Source organism: Panthera pardus, unplaced genomic scaffold (genome assembly GCF_024362965.1).
Source record: "Panthera pardus isolate Hobbes unplaced genomic scaffold, ASM2436296v1 HiC_scaffold_15, whole genome shotgun sequence".
In the NCBI taxonomy this organism is placed as follows: domain Eukaryota; kingdom Metazoa; phylum Chordata; class Mammalia; order Carnivora; family Felidae; genus Panthera; species Panthera pardus.
This window is the reverse complement of record NW_026526710.1, coordinates 40,870,158-40,897,134: the sequence shown is the minus strand read 5'-3', so window position 1 is coordinate 40,897,134 and position 26,977 is coordinate 40,870,158. Positions and strand designations below refer to the sequence as shown.

General features: G+C 44.0%; 1 protein-coding gene across 2 annotated transcripts in view; it reads right to left on the bottom strand.

The window, feature by feature from the left end:
• Positions 1 to 26,977, bottom strand: part of LAMA3 (laminin subunit alpha 3) — a 272,359-nt gene that overhangs the window by 166,542 nt on the left and 78,840 nt on the right. For both annotated transcript variants that reach the window (XM_019465535.2, XM_019465536.2), the window contains exons 6-12: positions 26,736 to 26,827; positions 23,424 to 23,539; positions 20,257 to 20,375; positions 12,448 to 12,538; positions 9,926 to 10,057; positions 8,295 to 8,357; positions 811 to 945 (exon numbers count right to left, since the gene is read on the bottom strand). In XM_019465535.2, the coding sequence (XP_019321080.2) occupies positions 811 to 945; positions 8,295 to 8,357; positions 9,926 to 10,057; positions 12,448 to 12,538; positions 20,257 to 20,375; positions 23,424 to 23,539; positions 26,736 to 26,827 (748 nt within the window). The remainder of the gene's footprint in view (positions 1 to 810; positions 946 to 8,294; positions 8,358 to 9,925; positions 10,058 to 12,447; positions 12,539 to 20,256; positions 20,376 to 23,423; positions 23,540 to 26,735; positions 26,828 to 26,977) is intronic.

Genomic DNA, 26,977 nt, shown 5'->3' with positions numbered 1-26,977 from the left:
TTCTATGCTCTAGCTGTGCTACCGCAATCTGGGCTTAACACTCTGCCTTTCTGTGGAGAGTCTCCTTGGAAGCCCCGCCTGGAGCCTGCTGCTCAGCCCTTAACGACTCAGCTGAGCACCTAAGTACCCGGAGCAAGTCCCTGTCTGTTTATAATACCTGGAGTGGTGTAGTTCCTGTCTTGAGCCCCCACTGATAATCCTATCCTCTCTTCTCTCCCTTCCCCTTCCCTGTTCTACTGGGGAAGAACACCGGTAGGCAGTGGAGGGCAGACAGGGGAGCTCTCCAGCAAGTTCTTGCATCCATTTGCTCATTCACCCAACATTTACTGCCTTCCTATTTTGCTCTAGGGCCTGGACCAGACACCTCCTCTTCCCATTCTCCATCCCCTTCAGCGACTCTTACTAGGTAGGACGAGGCACGAGGACACAGAACAAGTTGGGGAGCGGGAAGACGTTCGTGGTTTCGTGCTTGCTGGTCCCCCTCCCCAGAAGATCCACCTCCTCTCCTTGTCTGGCCGGCAGTTTCCCAAACACTGAGCAGATACCAGCTCTTTCCAGAGCCAGGATCCGCACCCAGGCAGCTGGCTCCAGAGCCCGTGTGCTCACCACCAGGGAGGAGGAGGGGTAGGGTGCGGAAGACAAAAGAAGGGAGGTGACGTGGCCCAGGTAAGGAGACAGTCACATGTAACATGAATATATAAGCCAGGGGGCTCACTTATTAACCTGCAGGCCACACAGCTGTGGCAGCCAGGGCCTCTGCATTTCCTCTGGAGGGACTAATGATCATCGTGCTATGTGCGGCACACTTACCTTGGCAAATAGGGAAGGAGTAGAAACCCAGGCGGCAGGCATCACACCGAGGGCCCTCGACCCCAGGGCGGCAGAGGCACCTTCCGTAGGCATCGCATATTTCAGGGAGAACTCCTTCCAAGTTACAGTCACACCCTGCAAGGAGAAGAGACTCTCAGAGGGGCCTCCAGCCTCTGTTCCTTTTGCAGTTTCTGCCTTCCCTCAGGTTTCTGTCACGGAAACTTAGACTGTGACTTATCTGTGGCTTATAGACATTCTTGACCTAGAACACTACATATTCAAGGGAAAAACAACAAATATCAAGAAAAGGTCAGAGATGCCATTAAGAAATATGTAGGGTGGGCACTCGTTTGCAAAGCAGCTAACTCTTTTAACATCTATCCCTGGGTGGCTCGGTCAGTTGAGTGTCCAACTCTTGATTTCTGCTCGGGTCATGATCCCAGGGTCATGAGGTCAAACCCTGCATCAGGCTCTGTGCTAAGCATGGAGCCTGCTTGGGATTCTCTCTCTCTCCCTCAACCCCTCTCCCCTGCTTGCACTCTCTCTCCCTCTCTCTCTAAAACAAAAGAAAACAAAACAAAAAACCTACCTACTCCCATGGAAATACTTTGTTTTTTCCCAAATCTTAGCCTTGTACAGTAAAACTTCAAGTTAATAGACTCCTACCTAATGACAATCTTGAATCAAACATATTTCTACCTTCCATTTTTTATAAGAAAAGAAATGAACATAAATCCAGCCCTACTATGTGCCAGCCATGGCTCTGGGGGCTACAGGTGGGTTGTCTCGCTTAATCCTCCAGGACCAAGGCCTTCCCAGCAGTCAGGCTGCTTCCATTCCCTCAAACATGTGCTCTGCCACCTCAGGGCCTTTGCTCTGGCTGTTCCCTCTGCCTGTAATGCCCCTTTCCGGTTCTTTCTCGTCCTCTCCTAGGAGGGTCTCCCCCAACCAACCCGCACAAGCCCTCCCCTTCCCCCTCCCCCCCCCCCCTCGGCTCTTCTCTCCCATTGCTGTTGGTTCTTTCACAACACTTTAATTACTGAAATCACTGAATGGCCTCATGACTTGTGCTTTGACCCATAGAAGGAAGTGAAAGTGCTCTGATGTGATTTCTGAGCCCAGGTCACGACAGGTTTTGCGGTTTCCATTCTCACCCTCCAGGAACCCTGAGACCAGCATGTGAGTCCTCAGGGAAGGGAACGCTTTACTGTCGGTTACGGTCTTGGCATTGAAACCAAGCACTGGAATTCAGTAAGAAACTGGACTTTACCACTGGCATCGAGGCCCAAAGAATCCTTATTTATAACCATCTGTGAACAGAAAGAAAGCATCTGGTACCTATGCATTTTTTAAACTGTTTCTGGGGGCGCCTGGGTGGCTCAGTTGGTTAAGCGTCCAACTTCGGCTCAGGTCATGATCTCACAGTCTGTGAGTTCAAGCCCCGGGTCAGGCTCTGTGCTGACAGCTCAGAGCCTGGAGCCTGCTCTGGATTCTGTCTCCCTTTCTCAATGCCCTTCCCCTGCTCACACTCTGTCTCTGTCTCTCTCAAAAATAAATAAATATTTTGGGGTGCCTGGGTGGCTCTGTCGGTTAAGCGACCAACTTCGGCTCAGGTCATGATCTCTCGGTCCATGAGTTCAAGCCCCGCATCGGGCTCTGTGCTGACAGCTCAGAGCCTGGAGCCTGTTTCAGATTCTGTGTCTCCCTCTCTCTGACCCTTTCCCGTTCATGCTCTGTCTCTGTCTCAAAAATAAATAAACGTTAAAAAAATTGTTTTTTAAAAATAAATAAATATTTAAAAAAATTTAAAAAAAACTGTTTCTGAAAATCACTTTTCAACATTTCCTCTTCCTTACCTAGCAAACAGTCCCACACAGAGTCAGAAACCATGAGGGCCCCCTCACGTCTGCCTCACCTCCCCACACCTCCCCACTGGGTCATAATGATTGTACCTCAGGAAAGTCCCTGGAATCTTCCTCTGCTTCCAGAGTTCCAGAGTCTTCATCCAGGGCTTCACCCTTGTTTGCCTAGATTATTTATAGAGCCTCCTAACCAGGCTGTCTGCTTCCCATCTTGCTCCCTTCCAATCCATTCTCCAAGCTGGTATCAAGAGAGATCTTTCTAAAACGCCAACCTTCTCACCTCGTATCATTTTCCAGTTTAAATCCCCCAAGGGTGACACAACACTTTCAGGACACAACCCAAAGTCTTTGACGTGTGTGACACAGTAACCCCTTCAAAATCTGCCAGGCTGCCAGCACCCTAAGCAGCACCTTTGCACAAACTAGAAAAAGTGTCCCTTGTCAAGATGCTTTCCTGACCCTTGCCGTACAATGGCCACCATAAATATACAAATCTTCGATATCCTCCATGGATATGGCTCCCCTTCCCCCCCCTTCAACCTGCACATCTGAGCCTGGCTGCCCATCCTGGTCTTTCCCTAATCCTCTCCACCTCCTGAACTTCTTCCCCGTTCCCCTGATCCAGCCCCAGGAACCTACCAGCCATCCCCTCTCGTATCCCCATGGCTTCTCTCAGCTGTCCCTATGCCTGGCTAACTCCTTCATGCTCCAAGACCCCGCTCCTTCTCCTGCTCTGGGGAGTCCTCCCACAGCCTCTACCCTCCTCCTTCCTGCCTGCCTCCCTTCCCCTCTTCATTCCGTAAGGATGCCCCCCATCCTGCATGCTTCCATAGCTTTGTGTTCTCACGCAGCCATAGTGTTAACTCCTGCTGCTGTAACTGTTCACCTGCCTGTGTTTTCACAGGACTGGGAGCTGCCAGGGAGTGGGGACTGTGAGGCAGTCAGCTGCCTGGGCAGTGCCTAGTACAGGGCGGGTACATTCATTCTGAATGAAGAATACACTAAATAGTCTCTTGAACACCTTCAGTTCTTTTTCGTAAACACGATTCCTTGAATTCTATTTTACTGGCATCCATACAGAGCCTCCAAACTGAGATATCAGAATTTGCCTGTCCATCCTGAAGCCTTAGCTGACAGGTCTCCATGACAACAGACTCCCCACCCTGCCAAGCGGATGAAATGCCCGGGCCGGGGAAGGACGGCCAGGAAAGCATGCCCCAGCGGCTGCTGCCCCGACCCGAGCTCCCACCGTTAGCGCGTCCTCCAGCCCCAGTCACACTGACCTCAAAGCTCTGGCAAAGGCATCTTGCTAATTATAAAGTGACTGCAAGAATCAAACCCTTTCTATGATATTTGTCAAGAAACCGGCTGGGCACTCATGTCTTCAGGCCACATGGACAGCTTTCCATAACCATCCCCAGCTTGCCTCAATCTCCTAGGTAAAGTAAAGTAAGCACCTGGAGTCTTCCTGCAGCTGTTTTTCCGCTGGTCCCTGCTCTTTGAACTTGGAGGCATAAAAGCGTACACGTGCCTGTAGGCTAGTGTCCCTCTAGAGTGTATGTTTCGCATATGCTGTCGTTTTCAAATGGAGCCCTTGAAGATGTGTCGAAGATACACTAATTTCCTAGAAATAAATCTTGAGTGGATATAAATGATCACTTGGCCCCAGAAAACCCTGATAATATCCAAGGTCATGAAATATAATGGAAAAAAAAAACCCTGCAAACATTGTGATCTGCAAAACTGTTCTGTCCTTTGGCTTCAAGTCATTGTGTCTGGAACTGAGCGTATGGATTTCCTAGAAAAGTGGTTCTCAATCTTTGCTGCACTTTGGAATCTCCCGGGAAAATACAATTACCTGGCAGTGGAATCCTAAACCCAGAATTCTGATATAATGCCACGACCTGTAATCTATGGCCCAAGAACCAAACCCATCCCTGTTTTAGTAAATAAAAGTTTTACTGGGACACAGCCAAGATCTCACATTTACATGTTGACTATGGTCGCTTCCCCGGTACAACAACAAAGTTGACTTTTTGCAGCTGCACCTACAAATCTAAAAACATTTACCATCTGACCCTTTGCAGGCAAGTTTGCCAACCATTAAGCAGGATTTTTAGTAAAGTAGTGGTTCTTAACAAGAGACATACATCAGAATCATCTGGAAAACCTCTTCAAAAGATAAGCCTGGACTTCATCCTGGAAAAGGCAGATTAAGATCTGGAGTGCTACAGAGGAATTTCCACTTTGTAAAAGCAAGGGATTCTAAAACACAGCCCTGTTTCAGAACCACTGTACTAGAAAACATGAAAACGTCAATGGACCTTCATGAATTCAAACTCTCCGGGGTGCTCGGGTGCTCGATATTATCGATATCTGATATTATCAGACGTTTAACTGAATGAGCCCTCAACTGGGTGTTTTTAAAATGCAATAATCAAAGGGGCACCTAGGTGGTGCAGTTAGTTAAGCATCCAACTTTAGCTGAGGTCATGATCTCGCAGTCTATGAGTTCAAGCCCTGCATTGGGCTCTGTGCTGACAACTCAGAGCCTGGAGCCTGCTTCAGATTCTGTGTCTCCCTCTTTCCCTGCCCCTCCCCAGCATCCCCCTCTCTTTCTCTCTCTCTCTCTCTCAAAAATAAATAAGTAAACATTAAAAAAATAAAATAAAATGCAATAATCAAAGACCAAATTGAAGTAATATCTGTGTATTCAAATTCCCAGATAGATCTCACTGCATTCACTGAACCTTCTTTTCCTTGAGGCTGTATTCTAAGGCTTCCCTCATATTTTCTAACAGATGTCTGAACAGTCCTTCAAATTCAATTAAATTTCTTTTCCTGAAGTTACCAGCAGTCTAGTGGGGGAGAAAAAGAATGGACTAACAAAGGAATTACTGGAAACAGATGGTAAATGGGAGATCTAAAACATTTTTGTGGAAGAAAACCCAAGATGTGTGGTGTAATCAAGGCTCAAAAGCAGAGTTCCATTCTAGTCAACGAACAGACATTAAGGAAACGTTTGCAGACAGCCACTGTGGACAGGATACTGCCCGCTGTGGGCAGGGTAGATACTGTGGGAGTTAGAACCATAGTTGCTGTGCTGTCCTCAAGCGACCAAGTGTCTGGTGAAGGCTTTAGACAATACCCCTCATAACAATGCAGAGCCCAGTGGTTTGCTCAGAGGAGCTGGGTACGGGTAGGGCAGAAGGAGGAAGGAAAACAGGAAGGTAAACAGGATCACATTACCTAACCTCAGGTCAGCCCACTGTGCTGCCCCCAAGTCCTAGGACATTCCCCACACCCACTCCCTCCCCCACATTCTGAGATGACTCTTAACACACCTTCCGTCTCTTCAACCCCAAAGCTTCCTCCCCAACCTCACCTTCTGCCCCTGACCTTGATTCTTACTCCATAGAGGAAAAAGAAGGAATGGCCAGAACATAGCATCCCTAAGTTCCCACCACTGCATCTACCTCCCCACCACCCCCCCCAGCCTTGCACTTCACCTTGTCTTCTGCAGCCTTTCCCGCCTTCAACAAATGGCACCTCTTCCTCCTGTTTGCCCCATCCAGAAGCCTTGGAATCACCCCAGCGGCCTCGCTTTCTCTCATATCCCACCTCTAAGCCAGCAATCCCCTGGGGAGTCCTGGTGTCTCTATCTTCAGATTATAGCCACATTCTGTCCACTTCCTGTCACCACCACTGACACGTCCTTGTTCTGAGCCACCATCGTCTCTCCCTCACAGATGATCACAGTAGCCTTCCAGGACATCTCCCTGCTTCCTCTTTTCTCCTCCTACAACTGGTTTTCAACACCAGTCGCCATGGAGTTCCTTATACAATGCCATTTGTCTATGCAAACTGTGCATGGCTCCTCTCTGAGAATAGAAGGTAAAGTCTTTGCAGTGGGTGACAAGGGCCTGCCATCTGGCCCCCAACACTTCCCTTCCTTACCTCTCTTGCTGTGTTCACTCCGCTTTCACACCCTGCTCTCCTTTTGGTTCCATGAACACCCCCTCCCCCCATGTTCCTGCCCCAAGGACTTTGCATTGGCTCTTTCCTGGGTCTGGGTGCTTGTCCCCAGGTACCTGCAGAGCTCACCACTCACCCCCTAAGGTCCTTGCTTATCTCTTCAATAAGGTCCCTCCTCGACAACCCTATTTAAATCTGCAAACCTCACATTCCCTCACTTCTCTCCCAGACTTACGTTCTGCACAGCACTCATGGCCAAGGCTACCTCCAGCACATCCCTTGAGCCGCTATAGTGTTGCAGAAATGGAAATCTGCCAGAGAGAGCTTTCCAGAGACCATCTTCTTGACTGGTCACAAGTGCCCCTTCTCTGCCCACCCGAACCCTGGACCCAGCGGGAGGAGAGGCACATGTGCTCACCTCCACCTGGCATTACCTCCACCCCAATGACATGAGCATGTGACCATCAGGCTGCTACTGGCACCCTGGGGGGTGAGAAGCAAACTCAGTGGATGATGGGAACATGATCCAGAAAGGGGCACAGTCACGGGCCGTGAACATGTGGTGTGCCTTTCTGAGTGTGTATGCCCCCACGTGTGCCATTATGGGTTTACACAGGAAACTGCCCACAGCTCCAGAATCAAACCTCAAGACCTAGAATATTCCTCATATGGGTTAGTTTATGCCTACCATGTGAAAGCCCCCCCCCCGCCTTAAAAATAGCACCTTTGTGCAGCACACAACCTTGCATATGATAATCTAACACAGAGAGATTTTATTTATTTAGTGGCTTATATATTATTTTTGTTATTGTAGGAGTCCCTCCACTGGAATATAAGCTATAGGAGAGCTGGGAATCTTTCTCTATTCTCTTCACTGATAAGTTTCCAGCACACAGAATGTGCTGAACACATAATAGGTGATCATAAAATACTTGTGGAATGAGTGATTAGGTAGGTGTAGCACCCACACCCTCTCGGCACTCACCTCTCTACCCCAAAGGCTGCTTCCTGCACACCTCTGCCACTCTCTGCCCAGGGGTACCCCCTCTGGCCGAAGGAGCCCCTTGGCCTTCCAGCATACCAAGCCGGAAGTACCAGAGTCGATGCCCCCAAAGCAACCTTCCATTGATGGCAAGTCACTGAAGGTATCCCTTCAGCTGGGATAATGCTGAGCAAGTTCTGTGCTGTCGCCTAGAGTCGCCTAGGGGAATGGAGCTCCAGGTGGTACAGGCGGACCTTGCTTGCTAACAGCTCCCTTCACTCCCTGACTCACCCTCTTACTGATGTCTCCTGGGATCATATCCCGAATCATTTGCTTGTGCTTCAATCTTTTCTCGGGGTCTCTGCACGTAGAACCCAACTAAGACAGTAGCAACGGACCGCCACCGGAAGTTTTGGGCAAGCAAGTGATCTACATTTCAAGCTCTGTTTAGTTTCCTTAATCAGGTAGCATCACGCAAAAGACAGACTAAAACAGAGAATGATGGGTGGTGAGGAACTGAAATAGGACAGCCCCACAAGGCACCCATCATGCTCCAGTAAGGACCATTAAAGCTTGGGCACAGTAGTTAGTGGGCACAGGAAGCAGAAAAATAATATGGAGCATAACATTTCCATTGACGTTAAAGCAAAAGAGAAGGTACTTGCCTTTCATATCTCCAGCTACTGAATCTTCTGGACTTGGGGTAGAAATAGGGAATATGGGAATTCCTAGAAAAATTGTTTTTAAAAAAAGACAGAGAAAGATTAAGGAGATAGTAAAGTAAAACATTAAGTTGCACAAACTAGAAGGAAGCCCTTCAAACTTACTGCAAAGTAGCATGTAGAGCCTAATTTAGAGAAAGGCAATACCGCTTGCCATATTGAAAATAATAACAACTGAAACCAGACTGGTCAGATGTTCTGATTTGTATATTAAATGAACTGAAATGGATATTTTGTGCTCGCAATAGCTATGTCTCAGTCTGAGCAAGGATGAGCTTGGTTTCTCTAACATTTATTGGTTTTTTAATGTAAAATTGAAAATAGATTTTGTTTTTTTTTCAAGTTTTTCCCCCTAAAATTTGACTGATGCCACAAAATTGTTTCAAGGTTTTGTTTTGTTTTGTTTTTTGGTCACTAAAAAGGCAACTACAATTTCTGCTCATCCTGTATCTAATAATTACAGATTCTAAACTGACTAAACCTCAATTCAGTGCTACTATGTTTGGGCTTAAAAATTCGTTCCTTAAAAAAAAAAAAATTGCTTTCAGGCAGCCTGGGTGACTCAGTCAGTTAAGCAGTCGACCTCAGCTCAGGTCATGATTTCACATCTCGTGGGTTCGAGCCCCACATCAGGCTCTGTGCTGACAGCTCAGAGCCTGGAGCCTGCTTCAGATCCTGTGTCCTCCTCTCTCTCTCTCTGCCCCTCCTCTGTTTGTGCTCTTTCTCTCTCAAAGAGCTCTCATCCTCCAAATCAGGATACTCAATGGTAGGAGGGGGTGCTAGGTTCAGAATTCCCCTGGGACAGCAGGTGTGAGCCAGGACATATAGTCACCCCATTCACATGTGCCCTGCCCCCATGTCCCCACAACTCGGTCCGCTTTTCCTGCCACGCAGAGCTGGGAAAGCAAGAACCAATGCAGTAATGGCGGGGGGGGGGGGGGGGTTGGTTGAGACAGTGTTTCTTTGTCCTAACAGGACAGTGCAGTGTTTACACTTTTGCAGAACAAACAGAACCATGGCTCTTGTAACAATTTGCAGAGTTGGTTTCAGACTCTCCTGCTTCATGTTCTATAGTGTTTCTACAAGATACATACTTTTTCTCTCTGAGATGCTGAGATACTCAGATCACTGCAGTGGGGAGGGGTGGAGCCCATGATAACTTGGCCTATCACACAGTGGGGGAAAGGGGAAACATATCCCCCTGCCACCCAAAACAATGCGTATGCACATGGACATCTGGTACCGTTGACATTTCTTCCAGGTTTTTTTTGAACAAAAATCACACGCATGGATCACTGTTAAATTGAAATTGCCAATATTTGACCTCTCTGACCTACTGGGATAATACTATGGTACAACCTAACGTAATCACCAGACATAAACAACTGACTATAAAATGTACTCATATAAACTTTATGTTCTGAACTTTTGGCAACACTTCCATGTAAACACAGCATACCTGGCCCCATTTCTGTGGTGAGCCCCCCACCGCCTGCCGTGCTCTCGGGAATTAATGCACAAGGCCCAGCTATGTGCCAAGAAAGGAGGCCTCTCCTTCTGCAGCCGCTACTTACTCAAGCAAAACGGGAAATTATAGTACCCAACTGCACATTCCTCACAGTTGTCTCCGCGGAAATTCGGTTTGCACTTGCAGCGGCCTGAGCCCGGCTCACAGTCATCTGCATGTTCGGGGTTACAGCTGCAAGCTACGAGAAACATCAGGGTTCAGAGATCAGTCCTTCCCTTCACTGCACTTAATATGGTAGCTATGTCCCCAGGACTTCTCAGGCGATGTTTAATGCTCTACTATCGGTCACGGTTATTCTTGAAAGGGCACAGCCTGTTTTCTACTTCATACCCCGTCAATAGTTTGCAATGATCAAACCCCAGGGGCCCCCAGAGAACTCAGATAGGCTTCTGAGTTCTCCAGAATATAGTTTATTACACTGAGCACTGCCCAGCTCACTGCAGAAGAAGAAAGGTCTGCAGAGATTACAATCAGAGGGGGCTGGGTGGACGTGTGCTGTAGCCCCTGGTAGGTCTGTTGGACACAGCCCCTCCTGGCCACGAGCCAACTGTGAATGTCCAGGGTGGTCATCATTACGCAAGTGTGATGCAGTCACAAGTGTGGGATGCCTGGACATCAACATCTCATATGTGGACAGCACAAGACTCTACCCATAACCCGAATGTTAGATTCCAGTGATAGGACTTACTAAAGGCAGTTTTGCAACCAACACGACTACTAGGTTTGCATTCCAGACAGACATACTTGGGCTGTAAGAGGCTTGGTAGCTCCTCACTTGGGACCTTTCCTTGACCTGGAAAGTCCTCACCTTAGACAGCAAAAATACTGTCATAACCCAGCTAAGTACATATCCTGTGAGAAACTGGGAAACTAGAGAGGCCATGGGCATCAAGCATCCCCCAGCCTGGCTTCTCCTGGTGTCCTCTGCTTAACTTGCTTAAGATGTACGTGTCCTGTGGATTCTTTACGCTATAGCCTATAATATCTCTGCGAGACCACTTCAGTGATGAAGAAAGAGGCTGGAACAGTGATGGAGACTGCTCTGAGATTCCAGAGCACGTACGTCTGCATTCACAGTGTCCTGGTCTCCTTTGCTAAAGCCTATTCTTCGTGGGCACAAGAAAAGGGATGGACAGACCTCGTGGGACGATGTGGGAGAGGGAGGGAAGACAGGAGCACTCTTTTAACAAGGATGAATGCCCAACAGAGGGGCAAATCGGAGTCCACACATTCTTTGGACTTGGATGCCCTCAAATATTAGTGATACGAAGAATGAATCTGGGGGTACAGTGGGCACAGCGGCCAACTTCAGGCCTGGAACTGCTTTCCAACTGTGACAGCCACCAAACATAAAACAGATTACACATGGAGGGCAAAGTCCAGTCTGACCTGTGTCTGACAGTTCCCCAGGGAAAACCCAGGGCATCTATCTGTATCACGGATGTGAAAAGGCACAGAGGCACCAGACAGATAGAACCTGTATCCTGGAGCTACCAGTTAGCGGGTTTTGCCACCTGGGCTCAAATATTTAACTACTCAGTTCAGTTTCTCCAGATCTAAAAATGAAAATAATAATACAGTGTGAGTTGGTTGCATCAGACATTTGTGGAAGTATTTCACAACCCCGTGCATATAATGAGTGCTCAATAAATCATAGCTATTTTAGATACGATGACTATTATTAGATCCATGAAATTATGACTATGTTGTCTTGATGCTAATTCAGACAAAAATTTGAAACTATTGGAGCTCGCAGAAACATGAGGAAAATGGAGGAACATTGGTTACAGGGCTAGTAACGTGAGGAGCCCAACACTTTGTGTCTTCCTAGGTGCTTCTGATGGCATTTCATTCTATCTTAGGGAATAGCAGGCATACCTCGTTTTATTGTGCTTTTCTTTATTGTGCTTCGCAGATACTATGTTTTTTTTTTGTTTTTTTTTTTTTAGAAATTGACAGTTTGTGGCCACCCTGCATTGAGCAAGTCGATCAGCACACTTTTTCCAACAGCATTTGCTTGCTTTGTGTCCCTGTTACATTTTGAGAATTCTCCCAACATTTCAAACTTTTTCATTATTACTGCGGTCAGTGATTACAACTAGCTGAAAGCTCAGGTGATGGTTAACACTTTTTAGCAACAAAGTATTTTTTCATTAAGGTATGTACTTTTTTTTAGACATGATGCTATTGCACACCGAATAGGCTATGGCTACGGTATCGGGTAAACATAACTTTGATAGACACTGGGAGACCAAAACATTCATTCAACCCACTGTATTGCAATAGTCGCTTTACTGCAATAATCACTTTCTCGTGGTGGTTTAGACTCGAACCCGCAATATCTCCAAGGTATGCCTGTATTATCAGTCCCATTTATATATAAGAAATCTGAGGCTCAGGGAGATTATGTAGCCAGCTGAGGTCACACAGCTAGAAGGAGTAGAATCAACAATGTGAAAAAAGAGGGAGGGAAGGGAGCTACTAGCCCATCAGAGTTTAGCCCGGTGACCACGCCAAAGTGGTACAGTACCGACACTCTAAGACACACCGAGTCAAAATGAAACTTACGGATGCAGCCATGTGGGGCATCCACTGGAACGCCGTAAGGGCGGTAATAACCCTTAGCACAGATTTCACAGTTCACACCAGCTGTATTATGCTAGAAAGAAACAGAAGAAACTTAGAAGGAAGAGTACCAGAAAAGTCCTTACTTTGTGCTGTTCATCCAATGAAATCATGGTCACGTACAGTTGTAATTTCGGAGTCAAAAAAATAAGTGTTCATCTTGACCTTGAGTCTCTAAGATCTGCCACAGGGCACTGGCTGACAGGTGGGTCTGGATTTTTTTTTTTTTTTCCCCATTGGAAGAAGAAATACAGGTAAGTTCCATGAACTAGACAGCCCAGGTTTTCCCCTCTGGCACAGAATTTGCTCAGTGAAACACCTGACATTTCAGTGAGAAAAACTCAAGAGCATTCTTCTTCCTCGCTCAATCAGAAGAACTAACCACCCTTAGGTTTATCCCAAGGACTAAAGGGTCAGGTGCGTATCTTTATCTTTCCCAAGTTCAGAAGAAACAACGCATACAAATTCTCTTCTCTCAACATCCAAATTTTATCTGTGCTTTAGTCATGACATCCTGTTCCAGACATTTCTGTTATGTGAATGGAAAATGTAGGTGCAAGTCTCCTACACAGAGCCCATTTTAAAATACAATAGTAGGCGGATTTTTACATGTTATGGTTAATCCTTGTTATTGTCACAGATCAAGTTGCCCAACATGTATCACCAGTTTCCAAGAACTATACAGAGCAGACCAACTCAATGTCTTGATCTCTAATTTGGAAACAATCAGGACGACAGTGTTATTTCATTAATGAAAAGGGACGTAATAGGAAGTTAAAAAGAAAAAAACAATATAACACACTTTGACCCAAAAGAAGTCTGCGTAAAATCAGAGCGGAGAACAAAGACCCTTTTCTGAATCCTCTTTCCCATTTTAGATGGTTTTATTAATTACAGATTTTTATTTACTACCACTCCTTGTCCTGTGGGCTAAAATCTGAATTCACTTTAACACTGAGGTCTAAAACCGCACTGGCCACTTCTCTGACTTAACATTTACATGCATAAACATTTAGGCAAATACGAAACAGCTGCAGTCCACTTCCCTTTAATCAAATGCCGATTAACCTTCTCAACTCTGCTGCTTGCACTGTGACTTATAATAGCCAGGATGTGAGGTTAATCTGGTTCCCCAATTTTTTCCCATTGAAGAAGGAAAATTTCTCTGAAGTGGGCAGCCCCACCTCTCCCTTCTACCACAAATTTCGGTTAATAAAGCACCTGCCACGGGTGCCATATTTTTTAAATTTATTTTTTAATGTTTATTTATTTTTGAGAGAGACAGAGCATAAGCGGTGGAGGGGCAGAGAGAGAGGGAGACACAGCATCAGCCGCAGGCTCCAGGCTCTGACATATAAGCACAGAGCCCGATGCAGAGCTCAAACTCACAAACTGCGAGATCGTGACCTGAGCCGAAGTTGGACGCTCAACTGACTGAACCACCCAGGCATCCCACGGGTGCCATATTTTTAAGACACCTGCCACGGGTGCCATTATTTTTAGGACACAAAGAACAGCAACAAATGACCAAAAGAGAGCCACAAATCGCCCACAGATAGAAAGATGCCTGTAGTTTACCTCCAAATCTCGGGTGTCCTCCAGGACCCTCACCTTCCCGAGAGCATGCCACTTTACCCACAAACTCTATGGCCACGGTTGGACCAAGGCCAGTGGTGGTTCTGTAATTTCTATATAGGAGGTGCTGGGGAAGCTGCCTCACTGGGAAGAATGGGTGCCTGAATTTGCATTTGCCTGACATGTAACACAAGATGAGAAAACCTCAAGCTGAAGAGTGAGGTGGGTGCCAATGAGATCTATGCAGGAGATAAGCCTACCTCGACCCCACTGACCCCTTCCTTTGGCTTCCTACGGAACACTCACCTAGAAACCCCCAGGCTCTGATAACTGACAATAATCTAAATCCTCTAAACATAACTCTTCTAAGACACTTCAATCTTCAAGTAAACCCCATCTCTCCTCTCAATTCCTCAACCACATCTACAACACTGTTGCTGGCTTCCATTTCGGTGAACCTCAAGCACATGGAGACACTTAGTCTACTCACTGGCCACACTTCTGGGAAGTCTCTGAAGGGATTTTCCTGCCAACGGCCAACATGATCTGGCCTCTGTTACTTCTCTGACCTGTCTGTTCCGGCTTGCTCCCCTCCAGCCACATGGGTGTCTCGCTCCCTCTCAGGGCCGCTGCCCTGCCATCCCCTCTGCCTGGAATACCCTCCCCCAAACAGATGCCTGCCTCATTCTCCAGCTTCTTCCAGGTCTTTACCCCAATGCCACATCCTAGGGAACTGGCCACCCTAATTTAAACTTCACACACCCCAAACCAATACTTAAAATAGTAAACCCCAGAAGTAAAAATAAAATCAATAACATATGAGAATATGGCCATCTCTGCAAATGCTTGCCCTGCAGGATAATAATCTGGCTGTCCTACATGCTGGCTGATTGGCCATCTGAACGTCCCCAGGCCCAGCTCAGAGCTTATGGCAGATAGTTCTCATTGTGTCATTACCGGAACTACACAGAATGGGAGATAGCCAGGTTAGCTAGTGCCATGGACTGAATGTTGGTGTCCCCTTCCAAAATGCATATGCTGAAGCCTCATCTCCAGTATGATGGTATTTGAAGATGAAGCCTTTGAGAGGTAATTAGATCGTGAGGGTGGAGTCCTGATGATGGGAATAGTGCCCTTATGAGAGAGATGATCTCTCTCCACTACGTGAGGACACAATGAGAAGGCAGCCATTTGCAAACCGGAAAGTAGGCTCTCACCAGATATTGGATCTTCCAGCACCTTGATCTTGGACTTCCCAGTCTCCAGAAATAACTCTTTACTGTTTAAAGAGTATGTACCTGTTCTGTGGTACATTTATTATAGCAGCCTGAGCTGAGACAGCTTGGTTTCTGACAGGCACACCTTGCTGTAGGGTATGTGTATTCTACCAGGAAATTCCAACTTTATCTTGAAGCATCGCCTTGCAGCTCACCAAGCCAACTGACCCTGCTATGGCAGCAACCCCCCACTCCCCTTCCTTGTCAAGACTCCCTATGTCCCTCAGTACGTGACATAGGCCAGGTTACATTTTTTCGCCAAATGAAGAGCAAATTGTCCCAACATCATTTATGTAACACCCTGTTTCCTTTCAATTAAAAATGCCAATATTACTATAAACCAAATCTAAACATCTACATGACTGTGCTTCTAGATTCTCTATCAGAGAATGTTTTGCTATCTTCTAAGACAAATTTCCCCCATAATTATTCATCTCTTCTAAACTAAGTGTCTATCCTCCTATAGTCTTTTATTGATAAGAACTTTAGAATCAGTCTGTCAATCTTCATTAAAAAATCTCCTAGGAATTCTTTTTTTTTTCTTTTACTTTATTTATGTATTTTGAGAGAGAGGAAGAGAGAGAGAGACAGAGAATGAGAAGGGGACGGGCAGAGAGGGAATCCTAAGAAGGCTCAGTACTGTTAGCGCAGAGCTCGATGTGGGTCTCGAACTCATGAACCATGAGATCATGACCTGAGCAGAAACCAAGAGTCAGACACTTAACCGAATGAATCATTCAGGCACCCCAAAAATCTTCTAGAAATTCCGATGGCTATTGCATTGAATTTACAGGTTGGTTTTGAAGAAATGGTATATTTATATATTGAGTCTGGAAACACATCATGTCTCTCCATATAGTCTTCTTTTATAAACTCCGAATAAGGTTTTATAGGTTTGGACGCAGCCCCACAGCTAATTCTTTTATTTGTTGTTTCTTGGAGTACCTCCAAATCATTCCATCCATCATAGCTATGTTCTCCTGCATGGATATGTTTCCACTTTCTATCTTTCTGGAATCACTTTCTGAAATCCCTGGTCTGTTAATGACACTTTTTCTTATTTTTCATGCTATTGTGGATTCCGGAAGGAGAGGATATGTTGCTTGTTTGCGATCTTTTCTATCATATTGTGGAACTTGTTGCAGGACAAAATGTAGCCATATGTGCTCTATTTCTTGATCCCATGTTAGCTTTGTGTGGTGCATGTACGTGGAGGAGACAAGCAGTTTGGAAACAGTGCAACCAACCCATCAAGGACAACAGCTAGGGTGCAAGCTGGAGACTTACAAGTCATGTCTCCACAAAGAAGCTAAAGACTGATTTAGCTAATGGAGATAAAGTATCTTCAAGCATCCTCTCAAACAACATGGGTAATCTTCAATCTTAATAAGAACATCAGTATTTCATCAAAAGAAAGAAATCAAGGAGTCAACACCCCAAATGTTGTGTTCCTTGCTTCTTTCATTGCTCTTTCCCCCTAACATTATAAAAATTTCAAATTTTACAGTAAATATCTGTACATGCTCTATGTAGAGTTTATCATTAACATTTTACTCCACTTGTTGTATCACATAATTATCCATATACTCACTTCTCTATCCACTAATCCGATTTTTTATGCATTTCAAAATAAATTGCAGATATCAGTTACTGTCCCCTACATCTTTAACATGCATATAATTAACTGCAGTTCAACGTTTATTTAGTTTTTTTTTTCTTTTGGTGTAAAATTTATATACAAGTGCAAAACTCTTAACTGTACATTCACTGAGTTATGATGAATGAATACATCTGTGAAACCCAAGTCCCTATCTAGATATAGGACACCACCATCACCTCAAAAAGTTCCCCACACGGGGCGCCTGGGTGGCGCAGTCGGTTAAGCGTCCGACTTCAGCCAGGTCACGATCTCGCGGTCCGTGAGTTCGAGCCCCGCGTCAGGCTCTGGGCTGATGGCTCGGAGCCTGGAGCCTGTTTCCGATTCTGTGTCTCCCTCTCTCTCTGCCCCTCCCCCGTTCATGCTCTGTCTCTCTCTGTCCCAAAAATAAATTTAAAAAAACGTTGAAAAAAAAAAATTAAAAAAAAAAAAAAAGATTCTCTCTCTCCCTCTACCCCTTCCCCCACCCCACCTCTCTCAAAAAAAAAAAAAAAAAAAAAAGTTCCCCACACCCCTTTCCACTCAACTGTCCCATCACCACCTCCCCAGAGTCAACCATGGCTCTGATTTTTCCCACTCCTGATTAGTTTTCCCTGTTGCAGAATTTCATTTAAACCACCCTGGAACTTTTCGTATTCTTTTTTGTAAGTCTTCTTTCACTTGTGTTAAGTGTTAAAGTTCTTGCATTTTGTTGCATGAATCAATAGTTTGTTGCTCACTATTGGTCACTGGTATTCCAGTGTATAAATATGGCAGTCTGTTCATCCATCTTACTGTTAGTAGACACCTAGGCTATTTCCAGGGTGAGGCTATTGTGCACACACCTGCCATACAAAAACTGCTTGTAAACATGTCTCCATTTCTCATGGACAAATGCCTACGAGTGGAATTTGTGAGTCATGGCGCAGGTGTGTGTTTAGTTTTATTTTTAAAAACTGCCAGGCATTTTCCCATAGTGGTTGTACCATTTTTTACTCACGTCAACGATGAGTGAGAGGTATGACTACTCCACACCCTCACCAAAACTGATGGTCAGTCATTGTCATTTTAATTTGCATTTCTCAGATGACAAATGACATTAAGCCCTTTATTGTACACATAGCGGCCATTTGCGTGTCTACTTTTGTGAAGTGGCTATCCAAATCCAAAAATATTTTACTGAGTTGTCTTTTTATTATTGAGCTGTGAGTGTTCTTTATAGATCCTGAATACCAACCATTTGTCATTTTTAGGTTTTGTGAATATTTTCCCCCATCTGTGGCTAGCCTATTTGTTTTCTAAATAGCGTGTTTTGTGAGCGAATTTTTAAATTTTTTATGAAGTCTAATTTGTCAATTTTTCACGGTCATTGCTTTCTGTGACCTAAAAAAACTCTGCTCGTGTTCTGAATCACAAAGATAGTCCTCTATATTTTTCTCTAAACCACTGCAGTTTCCACTTTACTTTAGTCAGATCCGTATTGATTTAGCTTTTATGTATGATTTGAGGTAGTGATCAAGGTTTATTTTTTCCCATATAAATATTCAGTTATTCCAGAACCATTTGTAGAAAGGAATTTCTCCCCTACCCCCCATCCCCGCACTGGATTGCTTTGGTATTTTCATCAAAAACCAAATGTCCATATTAGAGTGGTTCTGTTTCTATACCCCCTATTCTGTTACACTGATCTACTAACCTATTCTTATGTTGATATCACACTGTTGTGATTATTGTAACTTTACCTTTAGTCATTAAGTAAGATAATGCAACTCCTCTAACATTATTCACCTTCTTCATAACGGCTTTATATATTCTAGGTCATTTATGTAACCATATAAACTTTAGAATCTGTTTGTCTGGGGTGCCTGGATGGCTCAGTCAGTTAAGCATCAGACTTTTGATTTCAGCTCAGCTCATGATCTCACGGTTTGTTTGGGATTCTCTCTCTTTCTCTCAATCTTCCTCTGCCCCTCCCCCACTCTCTCTTGCTTGCTCTCTCTCAAAAATAAATAAATAAACATTTAAAGAAAACCTAGAATCTGCTTGTCAATTTCTACCAAAAAAAAAAAAAAAAAACCTGCATTCAAGCTGTAGATCAATTTAGGGAGATTGAGGTCTTAAAATGGTAGATTTTATGTTATATATGTTTTATCACAATAAAAAATTTAAGTCAATTATGCTAAGTATGTAACTTAAACAAGGCATTTCAGGTTTAAGTTGGAAAAAATTGCAATGAACGTAAACAAACTTCAATAATTTCATATGCAAAAGAAAAATGCTTTCACAGAACCACTATGAAAAAAAGGACCACACTGATGTTTTCTGGAACAGCAAAATATAAAACAGAATATCTCTAAAAGACGAAAGAAGAACAAAGTATTTTAAAGGACATTGAAGAACACATTTTAAAGACACATTAATCCTTCATCTGGAGAAAGGATTCTACCTACACATCCCAGTGCAATGCTTCTGCGACTTTAATGAGCAAAACTATCACCGGAGGGTCTTATAGAACATAGTCTTAAAAAGATCCTGGGATGTATGAAACCTGTGATTTGTAAGAAACTTATGACTTCTATTTTACTTATATTAATTAACAGCAATAACAAATGGTATAACATGTGTGGAGTGGGAGAAAGATGATGGTGGGTCTTTCTAAGGACTTGGGGCCCCGGATCCATAAAAATGGGCATCTCATGAAAACAGCACCCCTTTAACAGTAACATTAACAAAGCATCACTCTAAAAGCACACAGGACAGAGTGACAATATGGACCAAATTCACGAACATTGTACCTTCCTGTACCACACATTCCTCTTGGCTAATATCTAGTGAACCCAACTGTCCTGCAGAAGGGATGAAAAATCAGTGTTTCTTATTAAGTGTCAATGGCAGACTCCATTAACTGATCACAATGTACTTCCTCACTGAGTCTAGATTCAGAAACTGTCTGAAAACAAGACTTAGGATCAGCGCCGAAGTTGACACCTCTTTGCCCTCCCATCTCAGACTTCTTTCTACCACAAGATGGAGAGCATCCATGATGACAGTCGGGGATTCTCCTCTCTATTCAGGCAAAGATCTAAATGGAAAACCTAATCAGGAGAATCTGGGCAAACATGTCTCAGTCCATTTTCCCTACAATCCTTGAATGACATCCAGCTAACAAGGACTTTTGTAGACAAAAGTAATGTCTATGGAAAATACTAACAAATGCTCCTTTCCTACGGTGACATATCCACGTTGACCTAAATGGTGACTCACCTGACAATTAATGCAGACCCCTCCACCTGCATAGATGCCTTGGATATTCAAGCTTCCCCGCTGCCTCTCGACATCAGGATCATAGTAACAGTCGATGGCATGACCATGGCAGTTGCATGCTGAAAAAGCCATTCTCAGTTAATATTCCACCATTACTGTGAGACACTTAGTAAATTCCCTAGATAGGATTACCACTCATTAAGCCACAAGTAAGCCTATTCTGGAACACGAGACTCTTGGTGGGAAATTTTAGGGATTTTTATACAAAGACTAATCTGTAACAATATGCAATGAACAGTTTCTTTCATCTGATATTGAGTGAGAGTGGCTTCTCTTAAAAAATAAAATAAAATGTATAATTACAACAAATGAAGATAAACCAAAATGCCAATTAAGCATCAGGCACAATGAGAATGTTACTTCTACCGCTATTACTACTACTAACAAGAACAATTGAGCTCTAGGTACACTGTGAAAAGTGTTTTATGTGCGATATCTCACTTAATTTACACAACAACTCTCAAAGGTAGGTACTATTATCCCCCGAGCCCAAATGGGGAAGCTGAGGCTTAGAAAAGTTAAAGGGTGTCGCCAGTAAGTGGCAGAATCCTGACCTGTATTTGACTCCAAAAACTACTCTCTCAGCCAACACTCTAAGTTTGTCATCTCGGCACTGTTTATAGAGCAATAAACTGGACATAATCTTAATGTCTAATTGTAAGGAAATGGTAAGCAAACAACAGCATATTTGCTTGGCCATCAGTTCTATGAAGGCAGAGACAGCTCAGGTTTTGTTTGCAACAGAGCATAGTCCCTGGCACATAGTGAATACTCAACAAACAGTTGTTGGATGCACTTGAATCCACAGAATGACAATATACATGCCATCCAAAAGGATGTCGAAGAGTTTTTAATAATATGGGGAAATATCTACAAGCATCAAGTGAAAAAGAGCAGGATATAAAATTGTAGAAATAATTATGTAAATAATCTAATTTAATAATAAGACTAAAGTCCGTATGAACAAAACACTAAAATATATAACAAAGTATTAGAGTGGTTCTCTTTGGGGGGCGCCTGGGTGGCACAGTTAGTTAAACGTCAGAGTTCAGCTCAGGTCATGATCTCGCAGTTCATGAGTTCAAACCCCGCGTGGGGCTCTGTGCTGACAGCTCAGAGCCTGGAGTCTGCTTTGGATTCTGTGTCTCCCTCTCTCTCTGCCCCTCCCCTGCTCACGCTCTGTCTCTGTCTCTGTCTCTCTCTCTCTCTCTCTCTCTCTCTCAAAAATGAATAAACGTTAGAAAATTAAAAAAATAAGAGTGGCTCTCTTTGGGTAGCAAAATTATTGGCGATTCTACTTTTTAAAATAATAGTCCAAGTTATCTACAAGTAATGTATAATACTTCTAAAATTAGAAAATAGAATTTAAAACCAATTTAGGGTTTGCCAAGATGAAAAAGATCTAACATGAGTAAAATTCTTATTCTCTTCTAGAGAGACTATATATTCATTACATCCCACATAGATCACATTTTCCAGGTCTTTCTAGCAATTTGTATATTTTAATCAAGTTCCCAGATAAATCTATTATGGAAGAAAATTGAGTTAGAATTTCAAGTTACCCTGTTTGTAGCAGGCTGAGTACCTTCTTATTTTCATTTCTTCAGTGGTGCCATGATTTAAAAAAATTCAGGGCATTCATATTTACTACATTAGTTATTTCTCATGAATTATGTTTGTTTTAAAATACACTCATTCAAATGGAATTTAGAAAGCATCTAATGAATGGATCTTAAGAGGTCTGATTTCTAAATGCGGTTTTTTTGTCATTTGTAATCACTTTGGCAAGTTTACACAGCTTAAAAATTAACGACGGGAAATTTTTAAATTTTCCTACGTGCTGGAGTTAAGCGTGCCATTCATTCACTGAAGGATTCCACTCATCTAGAAAACCAACCAGACTGCTCACGTTGGAGTTCACGTGATAACATTCATTCAGTCAAAATATCCTACACCAGTACTCAAAAGCACAGGGAGAAACAATTCCTGATCATTATCGTTCCCTCTTTCTGATCCCATTATCCAGGGGTGAGGAATGGGGAAGGCACTGGGAGGGAACCTGTTAGCTAAGACTCTAAATGAGAAGGGCCAACCCAGTAACACCCTGGCCCTGGACAGAGATGCACCTGGCGTCCAGCTTGGGCAGCATCAACACTTTGCAACAATGTTAGAACCTCTCCAAGTGCTCTTGGAACTCCTCCATAAAAATCCTTTTGAGCGTTTGCTAGCCTCAGAGATCACACCACTCTTGTCTCATAACAGTTAAACATTTAGCCAAAAAAATATAAGGTACAGATGCTTTCTTTCCCCCCTACTTCAACAAACCTGGATCCAAATATCTTTTGATCATTTAAAACCATCAAATCCATCTTTAAATGCTAAAAATATACAGGAAAAAAAATAGGCTACAGTCTCCAAAGCCAATAAATAAAACTTACAAAAATGTTTTCAGCCACTGATATAAATACGTGGCTTCCTAAGATGGGTTTAAGAGAGAATTTTTAGTTGGATGTCTTTGGGCTTGTTAAAACAGGTGTTTTATGGTTGTTGTTGTTGTTGTTGACTTTATATTACATCATAATTAAAAGCAGACATTTTCATCTTTTTTCCTTCTCTTGTCCCCTTCACCCTGCACCTGCCTCAATCCTACTACAGTATCCACCGCTCCCTGCTTCCTGCTCTCAGTATAGACACCAATCTCACCACCTTCTCCTAACCCCTGTCTCAGAGTAGTTAGGATTCCTATCTAGTATTGTATCCTAAGAAATGGTAAGGGTTTATAATTTAATAGTGGCTACATCATATTTTAGACTGCTAAAAGGAGAGGCCGGCATTAAGTGAATGCTTAATGCATATTAGCAATTATTACTGCTTTATTTTTGTTCTCACATTCCTATCTGAATTTGGAATGGGGCACTTTTACCTCCAGTCTGGGAGTCATTACCACAGACCTGAGTCCCTAAACCTGACATGACCCCACCCTCTTCATAAGCTCAGGGAGTGGGGGGATGGGGTGCAGGAGGATACTTAGCACCAGTCCTCACGGAGAAATGGGGGGAAAGCGTGGGCGGGGCCTTGCTTCCTGGTGCCCCTCCCCCAGCGCTCACCTTCGCACTCATTGCTCTGCTCCCACGTGGCGGGCCGCCAGCGCCTCTGATTGTACCCGGCACAACAGCGATCACACGTCTTCCCACAGGTGTGGTGCTGGCATTCACACCGAAACCTGGGCATGCGGTGAAGCACATCTCAGTTATTCAAACGTTCTGATTAGGATCATTTGCTCCTGTGTGAACACCCGACCGTCATCGTGGTTACCCAAGGTACCATTCACAGGATAATTAGGAGAACAACGCACGTTGCATGTATCACTTCAAATCCCCCTCTCACCCTCCTTATCATCTCTATCTTATAGATGGTGACACTGAGATATGGAGATACCGAAACACTTGCAAAGGTCAAGTGATGGTAAATGGAGAGCCAGACTTCAAACCTAAGTTCGTCTGACTCCCACGTTCCAGGCTCTTTCTTCTGTATCACCTTAGGTAGCAGGCAATGGCAGGCAATGAATGCAGGAGCAAGCAAGTGCTGAGTGTAGTGGAATGTGTTGAGTATCACTTCTTCACAAAGATCCGGAGCAGCCCTGCGAGAAAGGTCTGCTCAGGTTTCTTGCTCTCAACCTGGGGTCGTGCACAGAGATTCACCAAATCCAAGAGCCAGTTTCTAATAAGATCTCAGAAAACCCTGCTCCAAGAGGTGCCCCAGCTCCAACAAACACCTCCCTGCAGGGCCAAAAAACTGAGATTACTCAGCAAGGCAGAGGGGTAACAATCTAAAACTCTACATTCAAAGGATCAAACATGAGCCTTAAAATGTTTCCAAGTTAAAATGAAAACGTTGCCATGGCTTTCGAGGAGAACTCCAGGCTCTGTGTTCTCAGTCATCTGTGCTTGAAAAGAGGATTCAAAACAGTCCTCACTGGGCCTGTGGGGATTCATTCTCTCAACTCTTCTGAGGGAAGGGAGGGGATAGCATATATTCAGTTACACTCCGAAAAAAGGTTATCATCCCTCTCCCAGGCCGGCTGCCTGTGAAAGCAAATGGACACAGATTTCACTGACCGCACTTGGATCAGTGCTGCAATACAAATGGACTTTTAGTAGACAATTTCAGCTCACTGCCAATAAAGTATTTGCTCAAGCTGAACTGAAAGAATTTAAGGGAAGATTGCTTGAAGAACGTATATTCCAAATACTCTCATTGGAAGATAAACATTTTTTTCTACTCTCGCAGAAGGAGAAAAAAAGAATGGGCACTAGTCTGAATCATATTGGAACCCACAAAAAATTGCTTCTTCTGATTCTTTCTCAGCCTAGGCTGATGGCTGATATAGAAAACTCATCCTTGCATCTGATAGAAGGATGTTATTGAAAATGTTGACCAGAGAATTCTCTTCATGACGATCACCCCACCCCCCTCCCAGAGAAATGTCTTATCTGATTCTAGTGTCAACATTCTTCTCCTAAACAACTGATCACTTTTTAGGTTATCATCGTAGTGAAATAAGAAATTAGGCAGGTTTCCCCTTTTGAGTTGGCTGCTAGGAAGCTCAGAATTAAATTGGTGATCCACCCGCATTTCCATATACCAAGGTCAGCATGGTATACACGCTTAATTCAAGCCTTCTTCTGTCTTTTCACGGGTTCTACTTGATTAGCAACTAACTTTGCTGGTTGTCCAGACCTTTGCTCCCTCCATTACATCATTACATCCCCTTAAATAGGTTGTAAGATTTTTTCCTACCCATGGATGTGGATTTCCTCAGCATTTATATGGATAACCTGTCGGGCAGAAGCAAACCAGCAGGCAGGGGGAGGCTAGGCTGTTGTGCTGGCGTAACGTGAGGCAAGGGGAGACAGTTTCTCTACTCACCTTGATTTCTTACTCTGTGCCACCCAGTACGGAACCCCTCCACGTCTGCCAAGGTCAACACGCTTGGCAGCACTTCCAGGCAGGAAGCTCAGACTTTCTTCGATGACTTCAACTCCTCTCCCACATGGAGGGAGGCCATTTTGTCTCAGGCCCCAGGACATTAGACCGACCTCTTTTCTCCCCTCTCTCTCCAACTCGGGACTTCTCTGACTTCTAGTGTCTCAGGGTCATACCCTCCAGGAGGCTACATGTGGCAATGGATTAATCATTAATAAACAAGTGCTTGCCAGTTAAAGGCTGGTGAGTTGATGGATTCACGTTGTTGTGTCATCCCCGAAGGAGGGCTGACAACATTAGGGGTTGCTGCTGGTCAGGAACAGGGCTCCCTACCACCCAAGATGGTAGCTGGCACCTGTCCCTGAACATGAAGCCTGATGTTGTACAAACCTCAATCTGATTAAAACTAAAACGTCTCTGGTAAATGCTGCTCATGGGGAATTGTAGATTCTAAACAAAACATTGAGAGAAAATTATTACTATATCTAGCATCCAATCATTTCCAGCCACAAAAGCATCCTTCTTGTATTGATAACATGAGTGTATCCAGTTGCTGAACACTTAATAGTTAATATCCATGCATCTTATTGTATGTAAAATAGGTCTCAATTAAAAACAAAATGGGTGCACCCATGTTCATAGCAGCATCCTTCACTATAACCAAAAGGTGGAAGTAACCTAAATGTCCATCAACAGATGAATGGACAAGCTAAATATGGTATATACACAATGAAATATTATTCATCCTTTAAAAGGAAGGAAATTCTGATACACGTTACAACATGAATGAACCTTGAGGACATTACTCTAAGTGAAAGAAACCAGTTGCAAAAAGACAAATACTGTGTGATTCCACTTATATGAAGTACCTAGAGTCATCAAGTTCATAACACAGAAAAGGGAATGGGGGTTGCCAGGGGCTAGGGGAGGAAGGAACCCGGAGCTGTTGTTTAATAGGTATAAAGCTTCAGTGTTGCAAGATAAAAGTGAGTTCTGGAGATTGCACAGTTAAGACAGTAAATGTTATATTCTGTGTGTTTTACCACAATGAAAAGAAAAGAAAAAAAAACAAGGATTTAAAAATGTACATCCCCTGATCTCATTAGACCAGGGATGACAAACAAGTTTAATTTCTTTTGCTAACTCTAATCAATTATTCACGGATGCCTGGGGCACCACCTGGGTATGGGGGCCCGCATCCCAGATCATCCAAGGCACTGTGATCGATTAGCCATGTCTGCCACGGGCTGGTTGGGGCACATGCAAGCAAATACAGGACCAGAGGAGGGGAGAAATACACACACCATTTATTTGTTGACAGTGAAACATTCCTATGGAGGGCAAGGACTTAGAAATATTTAATGAGACGCAAGCATCTACTGAAACAATGAGACATTCACAAGGCTAAAAAAAAATGTGTACAATGTACTTACAGTTTTTCAGGATTGTTTGCATTGCACTCTTCTGCATGGCCATTGCAAACACACCGCCCGCCAATGCTGATGTCCTTTATGCTGTAATAATACTATATAACAGAAGACAGCAGCGACCCGTTTTACTAAGCAGCAACAAACTTTCCTCATCTGTAACTCACACCTGTATTGACCTTCTTCCCTTTCATCCTGTATTCTTGAGCCTACCTTAACTCAAAAGGGAGCCGCATTTGGATGTAACT